The sequence below is a fragment of the Physeter macrocephalus genome, chromosome 1 (genome assembly GCF_002837175.3).
Source record: "Physeter macrocephalus isolate SW-GA chromosome 1, ASM283717v5, whole genome shotgun sequence".
Taxonomy (NCBI): domain Eukaryota; kingdom Metazoa; phylum Chordata; class Mammalia; order Artiodactyla; family Physeteridae; genus Physeter; species Physeter macrocephalus.
This window is the reverse complement of record NC_041214.2, coordinates 17,411,015-17,433,064: the sequence shown is the minus strand read 5'-3', so window position 1 is coordinate 17,433,064 and position 22,050 is coordinate 17,411,015. Positions and strand designations below refer to the sequence as shown.

General features: G+C 42.4%; 2 protein-coding genes across 2 annotated transcripts in view; one reads left to right on the top strand and one right to left on the bottom strand.

The window, feature by feature from the left end:
• Positions 1-8,403, top strand: part of MED12L (mediator complex subunit 12L) — a 316,215-nt gene extending 307,812 nt beyond the window's left edge. The window contains exon 46 of the mRNA XM_024131828.2: positions 8,116-8,403. Within this exon, the coding sequence (XP_023987596.1) occupies positions 8,116-8,403 (288 nt within the window). The remainder of the gene's footprint in view (positions 1-8,115) is intronic.
• A 5,457-nt stretch (positions 8,404-13,860) lies between these two features.
• Positions 13,861-22,050, bottom strand: part of IGSF10 (immunoglobulin superfamily member 10) — a 45,628-nt gene continuing 37,438 nt past the window's right edge. Inside the window, exon 6 of the mRNA XM_024131898.1 lies at positions 13,861-16,806. Within this exon, the coding sequence (XP_023987666.1) occupies positions 14,898-16,806 (1,909 nt within the window). The 3' untranslated portion in view covers positions 13,861-14,897. The remainder of the gene's footprint in view (positions 16,807-22,050) is intronic.

The window sequence follows — 22,050 nt, the reverse complement described above, 5'->3', positions numbered from 1 at the left end:
TCTTTTAAGCGGAAATTTTTAAAAAGCTACCTTGAGAAGCATAGTGTCTTATTTTGATGTTTAGAGCAATATACTATAATCTAGTCAGCAGCTATTTGTACAAAGGCAGGCACGTTGTACGTCGTTAAGTCTTAAGATGGGCTAATTTATCACTCAGGGTAATAGATTTCAGGTAGTTTCAGCATTAGAAGTTATAAGGAATGGTCAGTGATCTTGGATTTTTGTATTATCGTAATTCTTCTTTTTTGTGCATACTTTTATTACAGCATACTTATTTATATATCCTTTTAGTCCACATGTTTCTAATTCTGAACAGCTGTGAAGTCAGTCCATTGTCTTGCTCTGCTGTTACTTCTTTAACCACCCCACCTACTGTTGAACATTTAGATCGTTTCCAATTGCAAAACTAGTGCTGCTGGGGATATTTTGATATGTATTCTATTGCTCTTTTTTTTTCTGTCTTCTCACAATAAAAGAAAAGAGAAGTATAAGAAAAAAGTTCTGATTGTATATCTTCAGAAGAACAATACCACAAAGCCTCAGCAATATTAACAAAAATATTATATTTCTTTTTATCCTTAGGTACTGTTCCTTTTCTTATTAGTTCTGCTAGGATTTATTATAGATGTTATAAAGATATTTATTATAAACATCTCCAGCAGATCCAGTGTTTGTTACTGGCCAGGGTCCTTCCTTCTCTGTCTGTTTCTTTGCTGGAGGCTGGAGTGGTGAGCCAGCTGTTGACGAGACACCAGCTCTGATTCCTTCACGGCTGCCCTTCATGCAGTCTCAAGGGAGGAGGCGTGGTGCTCACACAGCCGCCACCTTCCTCGTGACTTGCCCTCCTGCTATCTGGTGACACCCTCAAGTTGACAGGTGCTTACTCAGTATGTACAGTGGAGGCCGGCCCTCTGCCCAGGGTCACGGAGCACGGCGATGACACGCCAGGCTGCTTCCTGCCACCAGATGGCTTAGAATCATCGGAAGCTGTCAGATGGAAAGCAGTAGAAGCATGAGTGAGGTTGTATTTGTTTGCCAGGGCTGCCGTAACGAGGTCCCACAAAGTGTGTGGCTTAAACCATCAGAAATGTATGGTCTCACAGTTCTGGAGGCCGGCAGTCCAAGATCTGGCTGTCGGCAGAGCTGGTTTCTCCTGAGAGCCCTGAGCCGTCCCTCTCCCCTAGCTTCCGGTGGTTTACTGGCAATCTCTGGCACTCCTCAGCTCGTAGACACGCCGCCTGATCTTTCCCGTCCTCCTCTCCTGACATCCCCCCTGTATACGTGTTTGTGTCCAAATTTCCCTTTTTTTATGAGCACACCAGCCATCAGGTCTCACCCTAGGGACCTCGCTTTAAGTTGACTACCTCTGTGAAGACTATCTCCAAATAAAGTCCCTTTCTGAGGTACTGACGGTTAGGACGCCAACATATCTTTGGGGTGTGGGGGGGACGTGATTTAACGCATAACAGAGGTCAAGAGGAAGGTGCGAAGTTTGGGAAGCTTTGGAGGAGGAGGTTGAATGCAGGGCACCTCGAAAGCCATTTGCAGTTGATTCACTGCTTTTTGCCTAGTGCCTTGTCGGTCTGTGTCCTTGTTGACAGCCGCAGCCGGGCCTCGTGGGACAGTGGTCCTCAGCACCCCGTAGGCAGGTTGGTCACTGCTATGAAAAGTGTGTACCTAAGTGACAAAGCTGACTTAGAACGGGAGCTGGTGCTTTTCCAGAAAGGTCATCAAAAAAACAGAGAGAACTTTTCTGTGAAGAAAAAGAAAGTGTAAGAAAAGCCCATGCTTCCAAATTAAATCTGGAGTTGTCACTTGCTTCCTTAAGTCACCTGTCTTCTGTGAAGGAAAGAGAACGGGTGCCCTTGCTGGAGAATTATATTTGGCATCTCTAGCTTTGGTCTCAATTATGGTTCTTGACTTGAAAAATACTGTTAAAGCTCATGAGTTGTTATGATTAAATGGACTCAACTATGTTAGCAGGCCACGATTTTTTCTTTAAAGCTGCTTCCAGCTTTTAAGAAAATAATGTTTACACCATCCTGCTCTGTCACATCTTTTCATCGTAAACTTAGGGTGCCCTAGTTGGGTGACCTGGAAAACATGCTAATAGAAAAGAAAGCTTTACAGAGTTGGCTTTTTAAATTGACTGATCCTTGTGTCAGTATCATATTATATTGAACATATGCTTTTAAAAATTTGCATAATAGCAGCAGTAGTTACTTAAAGAGTTGCATTAACTTTTAGTCAAAGGTGGGGTAGAATTGTCGTATAATCTTCCTCAAGGAATTCATATGTTCCAGTCAGAGAAATTGAGAAATTTTTCAGGATGCCTCTGGAATTCAGAATTAGCCAGAAAATCTTATTCTCCTTTTCAAATGGAAGAAATTCGATCCATAGAACTTTATTGAACCAGGTTGCCTTCCTTTGCATGAATTTGGAAATTTTTTTTTTTTTCTTTTTTGAAGAGAAAAGAGAAGCAGTATTTATGGAAGGAGGTTGGGGGAAGACGTTCTTGGGAGATTTATGGTAACAGGCCAGATACTTTTGATTTTTTTTTTTTTTTTCCCCACTAAAATACTATGTGCAGATCAAAAAGGAAAAAAAAAAGGCTCAGTTGAAGTTGCTAGTTAACTTGCAAATGAATGCATACTAACTACTCTGAAATCCACCAGCTGCTGGCCTTCTCTGAGTGTGTGCCCTCCCGGAGCACACGTCCTTCTGTCCAGGCCCTCGGTGGCGGGGCCTGGGCAGGGCTACAGTCTATCGTGCTAAAGCCGATACGGATGAAGATTTGTGTTCTGTCCATCAGAGGGACGCGGATCTGTCTGTGGATCCTGTCAGTCGGCAGTGCGGGTTTAAACTAAATGTCGCCTTGGTGCTTCGTTCCTTTGCTTACTGACAGTGCAGTCACAGGTGTCAGGACACAGCGGCAGGAGGCAAGGACTGTGTTTACTCACCTCGGTGTCCCTGGAATCCAGAGAAGTACCTGGTTTTGGATAACCCATTTGCTGGATGTCACGGCAGTGAAGGAAAAAAACCCCACCCATTATCCATATGCAAAGGCAAACACAGTTCAGAGGGCGAGACGTCTCCACAAGCTCTGAGGCAGCTAAAGGTGCATCACTAACTGAATCAGCTCTGCTGCTGGTCATGATTAGTCAGCGTCTGCTTCTGCTGCTGAAAGGATGAGCCCCCGTAAGTCAGCTATTCTGAGACAAAAAAGATTCAGTGACGTTTATTTAAATAGAAATTATTCATTAGTGATGCATTTTTACCTGAGTAATGATTGAGTCGAAAAGTTAAGTGTTCTTGAATAAATGTGTTGTCACAACAGGAGCTGGTCAAAATACATCAAATACATTTTTAAATTACGTTTTCAGTTCAGCAGAGAATGGTTTGCTGGAGAGTGACTGTGCCGCCTTGGCTGGCGTGTGACTGGCGTTACTGAGGTCTGTGTTTTGTGCTCGCAGCTGAAGCCCAGGACCGCTCCTGCCTCCGAGAAGCTCAAAACCCAGAACCCTAGAGAGAGAGGGGCAACTGTCCTGTTATGCCATATTTCGTAATAAAGGCATCTACACAGTGCTGAGGGTGCAGTGATTCACTCTTCAGATGCCTGAGGGAGTCACTGAGCGCTTGAGCTGATCTTTGAAGGAGGAGTAAGATTTTTAGGAGTGGGTAGGGTAGGGTTAAGGGGAAGGCAGGGTATTCTAGGAGGAGGGATTAACACCTGCAAAGGTACGGGGGTAAGAGAAACTGGGACCATCTCCTGTATATGGAGAGAGTCCAGAAAAATCGTTCCCTCTTCATTTATCACACTTAAGCAGGGAAGATTCAGTATACACAGATTGTGGTTTTTCGGGCCTCTAGTACACCTCAATTGACCTATTTATTGACCTGTTTTGGTAAATTAAAAGTTTCAACTGCAACAACAGGGATGATTGCAGAATCTAGCCAAGCATCAGACCAGCGGGGGGAACCGTTTAAAAATACAGATTTCCAGCACATTTGCCCCAGAAATTCTAATGCAGGGGCAAATGTGCTGGAGCAGCCTAGGAGGAACCTAGGAGGATGACTCTTTACATTTCCCCTGGTGGTTTTATGATTCCTTAGCCACTCATTACGTATTAACAGAAATAAAATTTTTATGAAAAGTAGGCCTATTTATCAAAATAAAAACTTAGAAGAATGACATTGTTTTACATTTTCGAAGCTTTCTTTGACGTCTGAGTTAATAGAAGACATTCAGTTTGTTGTGACATCACACACTGGAAATGCAGCTGGAAAACTGCGTTGTGTACAACGGAGAGAATGAAAGTGAAAAAAGTACATACTGTCTTAATATTACTGTGAAAATGGTTTTGACCTTGCAGATACCCCAGTAGACTCTTGGGGTCCCCCAGGCATACTATGTCTTAAGTCCACCCAGCAGACCACCCATCACTCCCCTCGCCACCCCCCATCACACACACACACACACACACACACAAGCTTCCCTGGGCACCCAGTTACTACCTTGACTCCTCAAAATAAGGAATCTGACAAGATCACTACAGTGTTCTGTTCTATAAATTATTCTGTTTGAAGCAGACTTTAAATGAACATAAAGAAGGCAGCTAAGTATTTGTTGAATTAAGATTAGATGCCTTTGCAGCCAACCATTTAGAAAATCTGATTATTTTCAAATAAATTAATATTTGGAAGCTAAAAGTTCTAACTAAGGATAGCACTGGATCATGGTTAGTGAGCTCTGAATCCAGAAAGCTGTCTGAATTCCGGCCCCAATACTTAAAACAGGGATCATGGGCAAGTGACAGAAGCCCTCAGAGCCTCAGTCTCTTCATCTGAAAGTGAGAATAACAGCAGTAAAGGTTCACGATCCCTTATATTTATTTCCGAAATTCAGACACCTCTAAAAATGGAAATTTTCTTTGAAATTTCACTGAACAGGCAAACCTGACCTGAATTCCTTTGGTAGGAAAAGCTCACCTGAATGGACTTGAAGCTCTTTTCATTTATTTTACCTGATTGGACCATTTGTGTATTTTCCTGCAGAAATTAGTATGTTTGATTATGGAGTACTTTGTAGACCTTGATTAGTCTGTGTATTATGAAAGTTTCATAGTTAAGTCAGATAGGCACTGAATTCCAAAACACATCTGCCCCAAGGACTTCAGATGAGAGACTTAGGATAGGTCTTACCACATCAGGATTAAATGGGCTAATGTATACCTGTAATGTCTAGAACATTGCCTAGTACCTAGCACCATATTAGGTTTTGTTTAATAAGTAGGGTGATATTCCCATACAGATGGCCAACAAACCCATGAAAGAATGCTCAACATCACTAATCATTAGAGAAATGCAAATCAAAACTACAATGAGGTATCACCTCACACCAGTCAGAATGGCCATCATTCAAAAATCTACAAACAATAAATGCTGGAGAGGGTGTGGAGAAAAGGGAACCCTCTTGCACTGCTGGTGGGAATGTAAATTGATACAGCCACTATGGAGAACAGGATGGAGGTTCCGCTCTATTTACAATAGCCAGGACATGGAAGCAACCTAAGTGTCCATCGACAGATGAATGGATAGAGAAGATGTGGCACATATATACAATGGAATATTACTCAGCCATGAAAAGAAACCAAATTGAGTGATTTGTAATGAGGTGGATAGACCCAGTCTGTCATACAGAGTGAAGTAAGTCAGAAGGAGAAAAACAAATACCGTATGCTAACACATATATATGGAGTCTAAAAAAAAAAAAAAAAATGGTTCTGAAGAACCTAGGGGCAGGACAGGAATAAAGAGGCAGACGTAGAGAACGGACTTGAGGACATGGGGAGGGGGATGGGTAAGCTCAGACGAAGTGAGAGAGTGGCATGGACTTATATATTCACTACCAAATGTAAAACAGGTAGCTAGTGGGAAGCAGCCGCATAGCACAGGGAGATCAGCTCGGTGCTTTGTGGGATAGGGAGGGTGGGAGGGAGGGAGACGCAAGAGGGAGGGGATATGGGAACATATGTATAAGTATAGCTGATTCACTTTGTTATAAAGCAGAGACTAACACACCATTGTAAAGCAATTATATTCCAATAAAGATGTTAAAAAAAAAATAGGGTGATATTTCCAAATAAGTGTGGAAACCCCTGAATAGGAAAGAAAGCTCTTCTTATTTTACTAACATTTCCACATCAATGAAAGATGAGTTTTTGTTTTCTCTTTTCCTCTTGAGTTGGGCTATTTTCAGCCATGTTGGCAAGCTCTGAGTAGGAATGATGGCCATACATTGTTTGTATCAGGGAAAATAGTAACTTTGGTGGAAGTGTACCTTCCTTGTTACTTGGAAATTGAAGGCACTTTAGAATTAGTCATTCTGTTCATTTTTATTGAGCACCTACTATGTGCCTGGCAAGCTGGCGACTAGGGCTACCTAAGGGAATAAGCCCAAGTCTATCCACAGTCACCCATAGGCTAGTGGGAGAGAAATCGTTGAGCCAGTGGTCATGCCAAATACTCGGTTTTAAAAGAATTAACCCGGCAATGCCTTCTAATTAAGGGTTGCCACATAAAATACAGGACTCACAATCAATTTGAGTTTCAGGTGAACAATGATTAACTCTTTAGTAGAAGCACGTCCCAAATATTGCACGGGACATACTTACACTTAATGCAGTATTTGTCCTACGCAATATTTGGGACGTACTTAGAACCAAAAAACTATTTATCGTTTATCTGAAATTCACCTTTAAGGACATTCTGTATTTTCATTTGCTAAATCTGGCAACCCTAACTACGGTCCTGGGCTATTTTCGGCCATATTGGCAAGCTCCGAGTAGGAAATAGATGTTGCGCTCATATTGGGTAATTGAGTTTTTAAAAGAAGACAACTTATAGAGGTATGGGCCGGGTTAACGGACACTTAAGGATGATGAAACAGCCAGGGCTGGAAGCAGTTACCTCCCCCAGGTCCCAGAGGGGCGAGAAGGAAAGAAACAGAGAGGGCCGCTGACAGGCGCCATGGCCATCCCAGGGTGAGATGGCGTTCCACCAGCACAGACCCAGTAGGAAGGAAATTGGCAAAATAAATAAATAAATAAATAAATAAATAAACCCAAAACTTTATTCTGCCCCCTCCCGACTTCACTCCGCTCCTGTCCTGCAATCTTGGCAGCGCCCCTGCCCTCACTAGAGGCCCGGAGGCCAGGGGGCCGGCACTCCATACCCAGGTGGGCAGGGGATGGGCCTGTGGAGGTAAGTTAATTCATTCCGATGTGTATCTGATTAAGATATCCTTGCATCAGAACACATCCTTTGCTACGACAGTGATAAGCCAGGGGGAAAGAAGGTGGGGAGGGACAGAAAGGAAAAAGGACAAGGAAGAATAGAGTGACAGTGTGGGATTTGAAGGTCAAGGGAAAAAGTGAATCAGCACTATGGATGATTTTAATCAAAGGTAATTTTGTTTCCGCCAGATAGGTTCTTTTTCCCCTCTTTGGACCAACCACCTCGATTTCTTGTATCAACTTAACGGCTAGAACCAGGGCGCTCGGGCCCTCATATCATGCCGGCACGTGTACGGCCCTGGAAGGCGGCACCTCCGTAACGTGTGGTCCTCGGGGCCTCCCTGGGCTCGCCCCCGCCCGACCTTCGTCCTCCCTCGGGCAGGAGGGCACAGTCCCAGATGGGTCCAGGCCCCTGCGCTCCGTACCACGCTCTTGTCTCCGTTCGCCCAAGGCCAGGCCTGTGGTGCTCGACCCAGCCCTCCCACCGGCCAGCTTTCAGTTTGCTGATGCAAATGGTTTGTAACCTGGTGACACTAACTAGCCCCCTGGTGAAGGCTGAGGTAACAAGGATATGTGAGCCGCTGGGCACGGCTGGGCTCCTTCCCCAGGGCTCTCCCCGCAAAGGCTAGGTCACCACCCGGAGACGGGTTTTGGAATGGACGGGGCACTTGCAGGAAATGCCCAGGTGGGTGTCGACCAGGGTTGGCTGAAGATCGGTGCCCGCGCACGGGGCCTGGTCCTGCGCAGGGCTTCAAAGCGTGCTGCAGACCTGCTCTCGACTGTGCTGAGTGCTGAGTTCCCTCCTTTCTCTGCATTACAGTTTCCCAGGCAAGGCTTGCAGCAGACCCAGCAACAGCAGCAGACGGCCGCTCTGGTGCGGCAGCTCCAGAAGCAGCTTTCCAGTAAGTACCCTCCGTCAGGAACAGATGGCTCCCAGGACGTGAAAAACAAGCCAGTGAGCAAAACACAGGTGGCAGCTCCTCAAAAACGGCATGCTCACTGTCTCCCTTGGTGCCGTTTTCGTGTTCGTTTTAGTCCAGGCCGTTCTCATTTTGTTCGTGTTGGTTTGAATGCTTCTTTTCCGGAAAAGCCCCAGCCTTTTCCTTGAGTTCAGCGAGGATGTTTTCCTGTTGCTTCTCTTTGAATCTGGGAATGTTTCTTTCCAGCTGGGGTCCCTGTGGAACGGCAGGTGCTTTTCTTACGAACCTAGAGGTCCCAGAGAGCAACTCGGCTGATACCCTCCAGTGTACGATGCAGCAGGAGAGGTGTCCCCCACCCCGCCCCGCCCCCAAGACTCAGATATGGAGAGGCCAGCACCAGACCTATGCCTTGGTCACCAGGGCCATGACTGCTCTTACCACGGCACCACGCTGCCCTTCCTGATAGCGACCAAGAGAAATCAAGACCTGTCACGTGGCAGGCGGCATCGCAGGACAGTGTTTCTCCCCAGTTAATCTTGCTGCTGTGCTGGCGTGCTACCTTTCTAGGGCGCGTGCCGACCACCCATTTCATCGGCCCTCATCCGAGTGCCAGCAGCCTGCTCCCGTGAACCCAGTCGCCCTGTGCTGGAGTCACGGGATGGGCAACTCTTCTAGACATGGGAGCGAGGCCCCTGTGATACAAAGAATATTGGCCTGGAAGTCAGGAGACCTAAATTCTGCTGCCAGCTCTATCACCATTATCTGGATGGTGCAGTTTTTCATCCATACAGCGAGCAGGGAGACTAGCAATTTCTCGATTCTGTGCTTCTGAGGTACAGAGCTACGAGCAGCGAGTTCTGAAGGCAGGGGTGTGGCTCTGGTGGGATATTGTAGGGAAAAGGGTCAGCTTATGCCTGAGAGGGAGGGGCAGCTTGGCTCTAGTCTTAATTCCCTGCCTGGCTGCTGTCCGTGTGTTTTCCTGGGCAGAGGGGACACCTCTCTTATACCCTGTGTCTCTCCGAGGGCATAACCAAGGTCTGTTGTTGTTGTTCTTGCTGTTGTTTTCCTTTAAAAATATTTCCCTCCGTTAAATCATGTCAGTCTTTTCCAACAACCTTTCAATCGGTGTGGTCTATTAAACACATGTGTGGTGGTTAAAATTTCACTGCGTTTCATCAGCTCCAGAGTTCACTTTTATTGGCTGCACTGGGTCTTCACTGCCGCACGAGGGCCTTCTCTAGCTGCGGCGAGCGAGGGCTTCTCTTCATTGTGGTGCACGGGCTCTAGGCGCGCAGGCTTCGGTAGTTGTGGCGCACAGGCTCTAGGCGCGCAGGCTTCGGTAGTTGTGGCTCACGGGCCCAGCCGCTCCGCGGCATGTGGGATCCTCCCGGACCGGGACTCGAACCCGTGTCCCCTGCATCGGCAGGCGGACGCGCAACCACTGCGCCACCAGGGAAGTCCCCAGAGTTCACATTTTTGCGTGGCTAAAGAGAGAATATAATTTTAAGGTAGAGACAACATGTTATATTTTAATTTTTTTTTTCTAGTGATTGGAGGTATGTACCTACGATTTTTATGGAGTAACACCTATCTGGGGAGCCTACTCTTGGTTCCTATTTCCAGGGGCTCACAGAATGCAGTTTTTTGTTTTGTTTTTTTTTTGTCTGTTTTTTTTTGGCGGGGGGTGGGGGTTGCCATCATTTCTGGAGCATTTTCTTGGACCCATGACTTTACATGTATTAATTCGCTTGATTCCTAAACCACCTCATGCGACGAGGTATTATTGCTATTCCCGTATTACAGACGAGGAAACAACTAAAGAACAGGGACATTTTCCCGTTTGCCCAAGGTTACTCGGCTAGCAGCTGGGACTAAAACTCAGACTGTCTCCTTCCAGAGCCCACCTCTTAACCACAACATATATTCTGATGCCTGACATGAGCAGTGATGCCGGCCTCCTTTGTTGAATAAGGGCAACTGAGCTGAGCTGCCCACTGCACAGCTCCAGCCGGCTGCGTTTATGCCGTAATCCATGTGAATGGGGCCTTTGGATTTGAATAGTCCCACTAGAGTTGTGGAAGCAGTAGCTATTTCTAAGCCTGTGTCATTTTTTTTGAACCTACTCATTGTTCTTTATTTGTCCAGGTGTGCACATAGACACATGTGCACAGGTACACACTCGCGTCACACACACAGCCCCTCTCTCCCATGCATACACTCTTGCATGGTTCTCTCTGATGCATCCATGGCCATTTGCAGAAAATTGCCCCTTTCAAGCTACTTCTCTCTCACCTATTATAACATAGTCAGTGTTAAAGTAGAATCTCTGATGTGCTTTTATGAAGTTTCCAGAACTTTTCATGTTTTCTGATACTTACAGTCCTTTTTTATGTTAGTATTGAGATGTTTCTTAGCTCAGGGATCCAGACTTTTGACGGGCCAATGACCCTCATCCCAAGGCCTCTTGCTGGCCGTTGTGGGACTCTGATGTAGAGGTGGCCCCTCTGCGGAATGAACCGAGCAGTGGTATTAAGACCTTGGCCGCACAGGTGTCTGGGCTAGTGTTATACTTCCTGACCAGTCAGTCTGCTTTCAGTACCAGCCTCAGGAATAGAGGAACAGTGACAAGAGCGTGCCATCGATCTGTGGCATAATTTTGCATCTGCAGTTTTATTGGGTTTTCTTTCTCTCATTAGGTAACCAGCCACAGCAAGGAGTGACTCCCTACGGGCACCCTTCACACTTCTGAGTCTGGAAGAGGACAAAGACATGAAGTTTTTTGTTTGCACTGAAAAACAGAAAATCACATTTAATGCATTAGTCATCTTTAGAAATGTCCCTTTGTTCTTTCATTTCTTTGGCGTTTTCCTATATTTTACGCTACATTTCATACAAAGGTGTTTAAACAAAAAGTAAAGGAAAAGGTGTGGTTTGGTTTTGTTTCATTCAGTTTGAAAGTAGGTTTAAAAATGTGGATCATGTGGGCCTACGCCAGGAAGAGTTTGGTAGCAGACCTTTTGAAATTTGTGCTTTTATTGAATCTCGTAGTTATAGAAAGAATGGATTATGGTGGATTTGAAATATTTATGTATTCGTTAATGATGAAGTTTGGTTTTTTTGGTTTTTGGGGGTTTTTTTTGGTTTGTTTTGGGGGGGTTTTTTGCACACTGTGCCGGACCAAACTACTGATTTGAAAGGCATGTCAGATCTTGACAGGAAAGCGACCCATTTATTCTGCATTCACCTTTGGTGGCGAAATGGACATTTATTTGCATCACTCTAATTTGAAATGTTTGTAATTTCTTAAGCACTTTATGAACTTTGTTCTTATTTATGTAGGATTTTTCTTTGCTTTTGTTGTGGTCAAAAGGTGCTGAAACAGATGGTTGCTTAGTACTTAAACTTCTTAGACCGAGAACTTAAACCAAGGCTTCTGTGAGAGCCACCCTAAGGTACGTGGAAGCCTGTTAGAAGTAGCTGTACTACTAAATTTGTTTTCAGTGGCGAGATCATTGACCAGAGTCTTTGTGAAGGTACAACATGTAAATTCTAAAGGCCGGAACGAACCACAGTGGAATTGTTCCAATTATTTGCCAGATTTGGCAAAAATGACTGTCCAGTTTTGGTTCTCCTGAACCTTACGCCAACTTGAGAAAAAAAATCTCGCAGCTGGCCTGAGATTCCACAGTGCTCAAACTTGACATGGTTTCCAGAGAATCTGGCCCCCAAGTCCAGGGGGGCTCTGGTTTTCATAAGAGATGTATTTGCTGTTTATTTTGTATGGTAAGTATTTGCTATTTTGAATTTAACTATTAATGTTGGTGTCTGTCTTGGTTGTGTATTGCATATACTGTATTTATAAATTGGTGCAAAAAGCACAAGTAAAGTAAATTATACATCAAATTTATTATAAAGAAATAGTAACTATTTTAACTTTGTTCAAGTATGTGGTAATTTGCTCCTCTTAGAGTAAAAAATACAGTAAATTATTATCAGTTTGTGTAACTTAAGAGTATTCCATATAATATTTTTTTAGATTTAGATGCATAAAATTTTGAATGTGAAAATTGCAGGGCATTTTAAAACATGTGGGGGATATTTTCCCATGTTCTGTGTTAATTCATTTTCTTTTGCCATATGAATTTACATGTAACGTAGTCGAGCATACTGTGAATGGATTTGTCTATAATGAGCAAACCATGTAGAACTACTTTTTTTAAATGTAGCTGGTACAACTTTAGTAGATCATTTCCTTTGCAAATCATTATATAAATAATTTATATCTTCCCAGGTGAGTTACTCATTGCAAAGTTTGACTCATGCAAATGACCTCAAATACATGTCCGCTTACTTTGCTGTGGCAGCATCCATGTGAACTGCTTTGTACACTGTGAAACGATTTTGCTCCAGCCTGCTCATTTCATGTTTACTCTGGGCTGGAAAAGACTTTGCCAAAACATTAAAGACCATTCTTTTCACTAAATTAACATGTTCTATCTGCTTTCAGAAGATGAATCTTGACATTTCAGCTGGTTTTTGTATATCAGGGGTTTTTTTTTTTTTTTTTTTGGTTTTTTCCCTCTTGAGAGTCATACTTAGAGTTCATGAAGTTATTTTTTTCTTCAAAGTAATCTGTCATATAATGACTGCCTTGGCAAAACAACTGAAATGTGAATGTCGTGCCTAGTGCGTACCAGTCATGTTCTGTCCTGATTGTTGTTTTACTTCTTCTCAAGAATTACTGGTGTTTAAAAATGCCACTTTTCAGTTTGAACCATATATATTTCTAGCTCAATATTGCAAACAGAAGTAAGACTGTTTCAAGAATGAGTGTTATAATTGCATAGCATTTGTATGCACTTTATATTTTGCAGAAGTTAGTGAAATTAATTTATTAATCATTTTGCACTTGAAAGCTGTGGGGCATAGCTTTTTGTTGTTGTCGTCTCCTTTTTTTTTTTTTTAGGTGGGAAAGCTAAGATATGGTAATGCCCTATAATTCGACGATTCTACAGAGAGTTGAGGAAAAACCTAGAACTGGTTTTCCCCTGTGTCCTATACAGAGAGAAACTGGAATTTTTAATCTATTCTTATCGTATTTCCTCCCACTTAATCCTCTCTCCTGAGAGTTTTCTTTTTCTTTTTTAGAATATGCATTGATTTGTCTTGAAATGATCACAGAGGAAAGCCCTATCCTTCGGCAGAACCTGGTAATTTGCTTGGTGAGACAAAGAGGAAATTATCTTAGGATAAGATGGAGACCCCAGTTCCCCTTACAGACTTTGAAATAGAATGGAGTTGGACATAAGAAGCCCTGAGATACACCTGTTTACATAGTAGGCTTCTTCCTAATAGGGTTACATTTGTCCTCTTTTTTTTTAATTCCTCTTGGTCGGGAAGTAGAATGAGATCACTGTTAGAACGAGTATCCTTTGACCGCTTGTGGCCGCAGGATACCAACATCAAAGAAAGAATGTAGGAATCAGGTCACCCCTTTAGGTGGGGCAAGCTGAAAGTTGGTGTGATGAAAACACAATGAAGTGAGTACCCCCCCCAGATTGACAGGGAAAAATGTAGTTCTCGGTTTTGTGTGCTGAGATATCTGAGCAAGACCTATGGCATTTTCTTCTTTTTCATTTATTTCATATTGTCCCTTAAATTAATTCAGGTTGAATTAAGCATGTAATAGAAATAAATTCAGTGAATTACAAAAGGCAACATTTTGTATAGGGTTGATCAAATTTTAACTACAGTGAAACTCCGTTATATGTATTCGGTCTAGATTTTCCCAAACATTTCCCTGTCACAAAGGATTATCACCTTATAGAATAAGTGCTCATAGAGCAATGATTCCTCCTAAGAAAATGTTCCTTATAAACAAACAAACAGTTCCAAACCAGGGGTGCCTGAGCTAGATGATTTTGAAGTTATAAAGAAGTTTTAGTGTATTTTAAAAACTTTTTAATGGCTTTATTTGGGATAGATGTAATCAACCCCCTTTTCACGTTTTATGATGTGCAGGTGTTAAGTTGCCTTCTTACAAGTGGAAATTCAGCCTGCATTTATTTTTAAATGCAGTTATTAAAACTTTTTTTTTGTATTCCCCATCAATGAAAATTTTCAGTGTGCACCAAATGGTGAATCATAAAACAGTTCAGCGCTTATTTTCTGTGGGTTTTAGTAAAATATAAACTGACCACAGTATTTATACATCAGGATGGCAAATTTACATCGACCACAGATTTAATCATCTTTTCCATTGTGTCTGTCCTCAGCGCCATGCTTGTAACATTGATTGATTAATAGAAGGTGGACACTAGGCAAATGGTAATGAAAGAAAAAAAAAAAAAAGAAGTCCATTCTTTAATGAAGAATTCAGGTACATTAGCCACTTGTTATTTTATGGTCGATCGTTTTCTCTTAATGTTCATTGTTATTTGTTGGCAAAATAAAAGTGCCTTAAGTTACAAGTTTGTTTTGAGATCCATTATAAAAAAAAAAATCAGTATCAGTTCATAATGCATTTATTTACAAGTCCTTTTTTTTTGCATGTCTATTATAAATTTAATATTGTAAGTGTATTCAAATTCATTTACATGCCTATGGCTGCCTTTGATTAAACTTCTTCCAAAAAGTAAATTCTGTCCAGATGTTGACTTTGTTCAGGTAGTTTTATTTTCTGTCAGATTACCTGGATATGAGTTGTTGTGTAATCACTTCCAAGTGGATTCTTTGCTGTGCATCTGTATATCCCAGAATCTGAGGTTTGAGGATTCTGAATGACTAGGGTACCTTGTGGGTGAAAACGGTGAATTCCACGTGTCCTCCCTTTGTGTGCCCCTGAGAACAGGGAGTGGTCAGGCATCTCCCATGTGATTTCTGGCTTGGGGACTCCCAGGGCCCCACAGTGGAGCTGAACGGCCACGCCTGTCCTTGTGAGGATGCTCCTGGGTAGGCGATTTGTAATTCGGGGAGGGTAGGCCACAACCATTACTGGAACAGTAATCAGTGCGTGGCCAATACTGTTTTGAGCCTGACAAACGTAGCTTCCTCTGTCATAAGCTGTTGCCTCTTTGATGACTAAGGTGCCGTTTTCGTGCAGTATGTATTTTCCACTGATCTGAGGTCTGTCTATTACATAACCACTTGGCACAGTCCATTTGATACGTGGCTTAGGGCTTCCATAAGAGACACAGCGCAACGATAGAGTGTCTCCACTGATACTGTAAACTGTTCCTCGTGCGTAAGTGACGATCACTGGCTTTAGGCCAATTTCTAATACAATTAATTTCTCAATATAGCCAACTTTATTTCTTGCCGCACACCGATATTTTCCTGCGTCGTCCCGAGTCGTTTTAGAAATGATAAAAGAGCCATTACTTGCTATTAGATACTGAGAATTTTTTGGTCCATTGGGAAATTGTGTGCCATTTGGTAAAATCCAGATTATTTCAGGTGGTGGGTTTCCATCAACAGAGCAATTCAATGCTGTGGACTTTCCAAGCTGGGCAACGATTTTTTCATTATGTGGGTTTCTGAATGTCGGTCTTCTCAGCATTTCCAGTACTTCTAACTGTACCACCAGCACACTCTCTCCTCCTTCATTCCGAGCCACACAGGTAAAATTGGCTGCATCTGAAAGCCTCACATTCCTAATTTCCAAGGTTCCATTTTTATGGACTGTGATTCTGCTTCCATAGTATGGAACTGTGAGGAAAATATTGTCTGGCATGATCCACATGATTTGAGGAGACGGTGTCCCTTCGGCTCTGCAGTCAAAGTGTTTTTTGGAATGCCTCACCGCCGTGGCTTTAATGATGGTTTTATCTGTATACAGACCATTGATTAATGGAGGTTTGGAGACAACGTCCAGTTTGTACATTTTGGTGTCATCCCCACTGGGATTTCGCGCCACACATACGTACTCTCCAGAATCGAGCAGTTTCACTCGGTTGATGGACAGAGAGCCATTGGCATGAAACGTGTACCTGTCCTTAGAGAATGAAATCATGTCATTGGAAGGCAGCAACCAAAATATTTTCGGCTTGGGTTCCCCAGTGACCTCGCAGTTGAGGACGGCTGTGTCTCCAGCCTTGACTCTCGTGTTGGTCTTGTAACCCTGCCGGATCCGCGGGGCGGCTGTTATGACTGTTAGGTGGACTTTCATTTCGTCCTTCCCTAGAGTGTTCTGGGCATGGCAAGTGTAATCTCCTTCCTCTGCTATCCCAACTCTGTTGAAGTATAAGGTTCCGTTGTCAAAGAGGGTGAACCTCCTGGCGCTGTGGCCACTGCCGTCGGCCTGCAAGGCGTTATTTATCATCGTCCCATCAGGCAGACTCCAGGATATCTTGGGCACCGGTGAGCCGGAAGCCATGCAGTCGACTTGGAAGTCTTTCCCGTGAAACACTTGCTTTTTAACATGTTGCTTGTGGTCAATTTTGGCAGGTTTCCGTCTTAGGCTGACGTGCATCAGGGTCAGATCGTCCCCCATCTTGTTTCTCGCCACACACAAGTAGTCTCCACCGTCTTTTTCTGTTACTGATCCAATAAACAGGGATCCATTTGGGTAGACTTGGATGCGGCTGCCCATTCTGAGGAAGGAAGAGACTGACTGAGTATGCAGGTATTAGCAAGGGGTGGGAGACTTATCTTATTTACACAGGATTAGCTTTATGGACATTTTCTTAAACGGTTGCAATGGAATTAAAATCACTGTCTTTTAAGCTATTCTGAAAGATGAAATTAGCTGAACAGATATGATTTAGTGCAGACAAGCAGTATGTCTTAGATGGACTTCAAATGAATCTCCTTTGCATTTCAATTAAAAAGAATTTTAATGGTGACGAGAATGTTAGAAATACCAGTTTCCTAGACCCATGACTGTCTTGACCACTTTACACATCAAATGATCATTTTGTGGTATACGTCAGTAAAGAACAACTTTCATTCATACAAATTTACTTGCTTAGAAAGGATACCAGGTTTTCCTTTTTCAAGAGATATTAGTAATCAGTTATTTGGTTAGAAAATGAGTTTTACTTTTTTTTTTATACAGAGAGAAAATGCCAAGGTGAGACACATTAGTCTAAGCTTACTGAAGCATCTGTCTCTGCAGGCAGCTGTACCGTGACTCTGGTCTCTGTATTATATTGAACTGCATGAAGACCATTTTTCTCTCTGAAGCCACTACACAGCCTGCTATTACCACATTGAACCATCAGGTGGCAGATCTTTCCTGGTAAAACTAAATCTAGTTTTTCAAAAAGACCAGTGGAAACTGAGTAACTGCTAAAAACGCAATCAAAAACACCCATAGGTGGAAATCTCCGTCCATGTTTTTTTCTTCCTAGTTTGTTGGCAACATGAGCTAAGCAGGTGGGTAAAACGAGAGAGAAAAGTGTGGGTGACCTTTCATAGCATAACTGCTAAGCAAGTCCAACAGCCTCAAGTCATTTTTTACCTTCAAGAAAACATACCGTAAGTAGGAAGAGTATTTGTTGTAGGACAACTTACAAGTGCTGATATTCTTTTTTTTTTTTTTTCCCCCTCAAGCCTGGAAAGAACTTGTCTTGCATATAAACCAAAGGAAGGTCATCATAATGGATGCACTTAATAAAAGGAATGGAAACTACAAGGGTCTTTGCATTTATTTTTTAATCTTCAGGTAGTTCCCCACTATACAGCCAAAAAAAAAGAGATACTTAGACGTAGTAACCTGCCCTTTTCACCATGCTACACTGCCACCTGCTATCATTCTTTCCCAATGCTTTCGAAGAGCTCTGTTTCTCAAACTTGGGTGCACATTAAAATCATTTGTATAAAACGGTGCTGTTGCCTGGGTCCCACCTCCAGAATTTCTGACTTAATTGGTGTGGAGTGTGACCTTGGCCTCAGGGCTCAGTTTTCCAAATGACTCTCATGTGCAGCAAAGTCTAAGAACCACTGCTCTAAATCTTGGTACTTAATGCAGTTCCCTCATCACCTGCATCAGAATTACATGGGGTCTAATTTAAGATGCATATTTCCTGGTTTCACTGTTCAGAGATTCTGATCCAAGAGATCTAGCCAGGGATCCTGGAACCCACTGTTTGACAAACTTCCCAGGTGACTCAATGAACATTAAAGTTTGCGAAACAGTCTCAAATTTGAGTGTGCGCTATAATCATCTGGACAGCTTTTAAGAGCAGAGATTGTGTGTCAAAACACAATCGGAATCAAGTTCTCAGGCGATGCTAATGCTCTTGGTAGGAGGACAACCCCTTGACAACCAATGACTCAGAATGACCTTTCCTCACCCCAAAATCTGATGCATCTGGAAGTTGTAATACGTAAAAAGAGAACTGTAACTGTTTCCTTTTATAAACTGATATTTTTAAGGGAAAGTTCACTTTTGAAAGTGGAAGTTTTCCCTGAGTAAAAGAAAGGGAATTCTTTATGAAAAGTAATGCACAGGCAGGCATCTGCAGTCTTTTAGAGCAGTGTTTCTTGGACCTTATTGTGCCTGTGATTCACCTGGGGATCTTTTTAAAATGCAGATGCGGATTCTGCCCCTCTGGGATGGGGCCTGAGTTTCTGTTCTGGTAACAAGCCCCCAGGTCATGAGAAGCAAGGTTCCAAAGAAGAGGAAACACAATTCTGTCCTGAAGCATAGGTCACGTAAGTCATATTTAAAGTCATGGAGGTAGACCAGTAGTGCTCTAAGTCTGAGATGGTTAAAAAACAAAATTCAGAAAAGGCAATGTTCAGCTGACAACTAGGCTTTAAAAAAGTAAAAAGTTTTGCTTATTTTGTTGATGGTGGAATAGACTTGGATGAGCATAGCTATGATGAAAATATTTTTAGAATCTAAAATAAATTGACTTACAGAGCCAAGAAGTGGCAACAGGAAGGACTTTTTTTTTTTTTTTTTTTACAGCAGAAGTGCCCTTTTAATTTCTCTTGACATCTAAAGCATCTAAGTAAAGAGTATTCTTGCCTTTCTGAGTGGGTTAGTTGCAGAATAATCACTGAAGTGTTCAGTTAGCAAACAAGTTGTAGTTCATTATAAAAGAAAAGAATGACAGTACCTCTAGTGGACCTGTGATAGCATCTGTGATCTTACACACTCTGTTGCCTCTTCCAAAATATGAACAATCTTTCTGTGTTCCATAAGTGCTTTCCCAAAATAAAATATAAACAGCCTACCTAATATCATGAACAATCTTTCTGTGTTCCATAAGTGCTTTCCCAAAACAAAATATAAACAGCCTACCTAATATCTTTGCTATTAAACTCTGAAAGATTTCTCGGACTACCTAGGTCGAGATTTATTGGTCGAGATTTATTCTGAGATGCTGATGTGTTTTAGACATTCCTTTGGATTAACTTTTTAAGACAGTCCCTTACATTTTTTCACACCTCTTCCATTCTTAAAAACTGACCTAATGCCCAGTAAACATTTTAGACATTGTTTTTACAGCCTAAAGTTAGAAATTTATCTGTTATTCCCATCACAAGTGTAATGCCTTCTACACTTCTTGCATTGGTTTCTGCATGGGTAGTGAAATTGTATTCAGAATTACACAGAATAATGAGCAGTCTCTGGGTAAATGAGAATCACCCTCATGTGCTGCAGGGTGATTAAATAGACATGCCGATATTATTATATACAGAAACTCGTAAGCTATTGAAAATATTTGATGCTACAAAATGGGTATACGTATGGTAGATAACAAGCATAAACATTTGACTTGTGAAGTTTACATTTTGTAACTCTGCATTTTTAAATTTTAAATCTAAATTTCAATTTAAAATTTAGGTAATTTTCATGACTTATTTGAAAAGCTTGAAAATTAACATTTACTTTGGAGTTAAAGATCACAAGTTAAATTCCTTAACTCTATCCGTTACCAACTTATAGTTTGACACTAGAAAAAAATCTATTCTTTTAAGCATAAACTCATGTATAATTTCTCTTGCATGGATATTTTCTATTAATAAATAAACATGGAGGCTGAGTCAAGATGGCAGCATGGGAAGATGCAGAGTTAGCGTTTCCCCACAACTATGGCACCTACTGGCTGCTGCTAGGGGACTCTGACACCCAAGGAGATGGGAGGAACCCCAAAGTGAACCGGTAGGACGCAGGGGGACTGAGGGGAGGAGGTGAAGTGGAGGCCAGGCAGGATCAGTGACCCTGAGGCCAGGGAAATTAGGAGAGGCAGGCGGGAGGGGCCCTCTGGGAGGAGCGGGAGAGGAGCAGAGAGCATTTGAGCTCAGAAAGCCTGCTGAGCTCCCAGGTGAGGTCCGCTGCCCTCTGAGAGCAGGGATGGGGGGCACACCAGGGCCCCTTCTGTTCCTTGAGCCTAAGCCCCACCACCCCCACAGCCCCCAGGGCCTTTCCCAGCCCTGTCAGTGGTCCCGAGCATTGGCCCCACCCACCACCCAAACCTCAGCCTTGCTTAGACCCTGCCCTCCACAGCCGAGGCCTTTTCCAGCCTTTTTTTTTCTTTATCCCACCTCCTCTTTTTCACTATTGTGGTACTGTTGTACCTTCTGGTTGTTGATTCATCTATATTTTTATTTTTATATTCCTAACACCTGTTAGTTTCCTAGTCTAATTTTTTACTTTGTTATTGTGGTTTTTTGTTTGTGGCTTTTTTTTTTTTTTTTTTTTTTTTTTTGCCACCCCAGGAGGCTTACAGGATCGTCGTTCATGAGCCCAAAGGTGGGCCAAAGCTCCTGCAGGGGGAGCTCTGAGTCCGAACCACTAGACTAACAGAGAACCTCAGACCCCAGGGAATATTCATCGGAGTGAGGTCCCACAGAGTTCCTCATCTCAGCACCAACACCCAGGTCTACACAGTAGCCTACAAAGCCCAGTGTTGGAAGCCTCAGGCCAAACAACCAGTAAGAGAGGAACACAATCCCACTCATAAAAAAAAAAAAAAATGAGATGGCAAAAAAATGTCACAGTTGAAGGAGCAAGGCAAAAACCTACAAGACCAAATAAATGAAGAGGAAATAGGCAATCTACCTGAAAAAGAATTCAGAGTAATGATAGTAAAGATGATCCAGAATCTCAGAAATAGAATGGAGGCACAGATTGAGAAAATACAAGAAATGTTTAACAAAGATCTAGAAGAACTAAAGAACAAATAAACAGAGATGAACAACGTAATAACAAATGAAATATAGACTAGAAGGAATCAATAACAATAACTGAGGCAAAAGAATGAATAAGTGAGCTGGAAAACAAAATAGTGGAAATAATGGCTGAGAAGCAGAATAAAGAAAAAAAGAATGAAAAGAGTTGAAGACAATCTCAGAGACCTCTGGGACAACACAAAATGCACCAACATTCGAATTATAGGGGGTCCCAGAAGAAGAAGAGGAAAAGAAAGAGTCTAAGAAAACACTTGAAAAGATTATAGTTGAAAACTTCCCTAACATGGGAAAGGAAATAGTCACCCAAGTCCAGGAAGCACAGAGAATCCCATACAGGATAAACCCTAGGAAAAACACACCAAGGCACATATTAATCAAACTAACAAAAATTAAAAGAAAAAATATTAAAAACGGCAAGGGAAAAAACAAACATAACATACAAAGGAATCCCCATACGGTTATCAGCTGATTTTTCAGTGGAAACTCTGCAGGCCAGAAGGGAGTAGCAGCATGTACTTAAAAGTGATGAAAGAGAAAAACCTACAACCAAGATTACCCAGAAAGGATCTCATTCAGATTCGATGGAGAAGTCAAAAGCTTTTCAGACAAGCAACAGCTAAGAGAATTCAGCACCACCAAACCAGCTTTACAACAAATGCTAAAGAAACTTCTCTAAGTGGGAAACAACA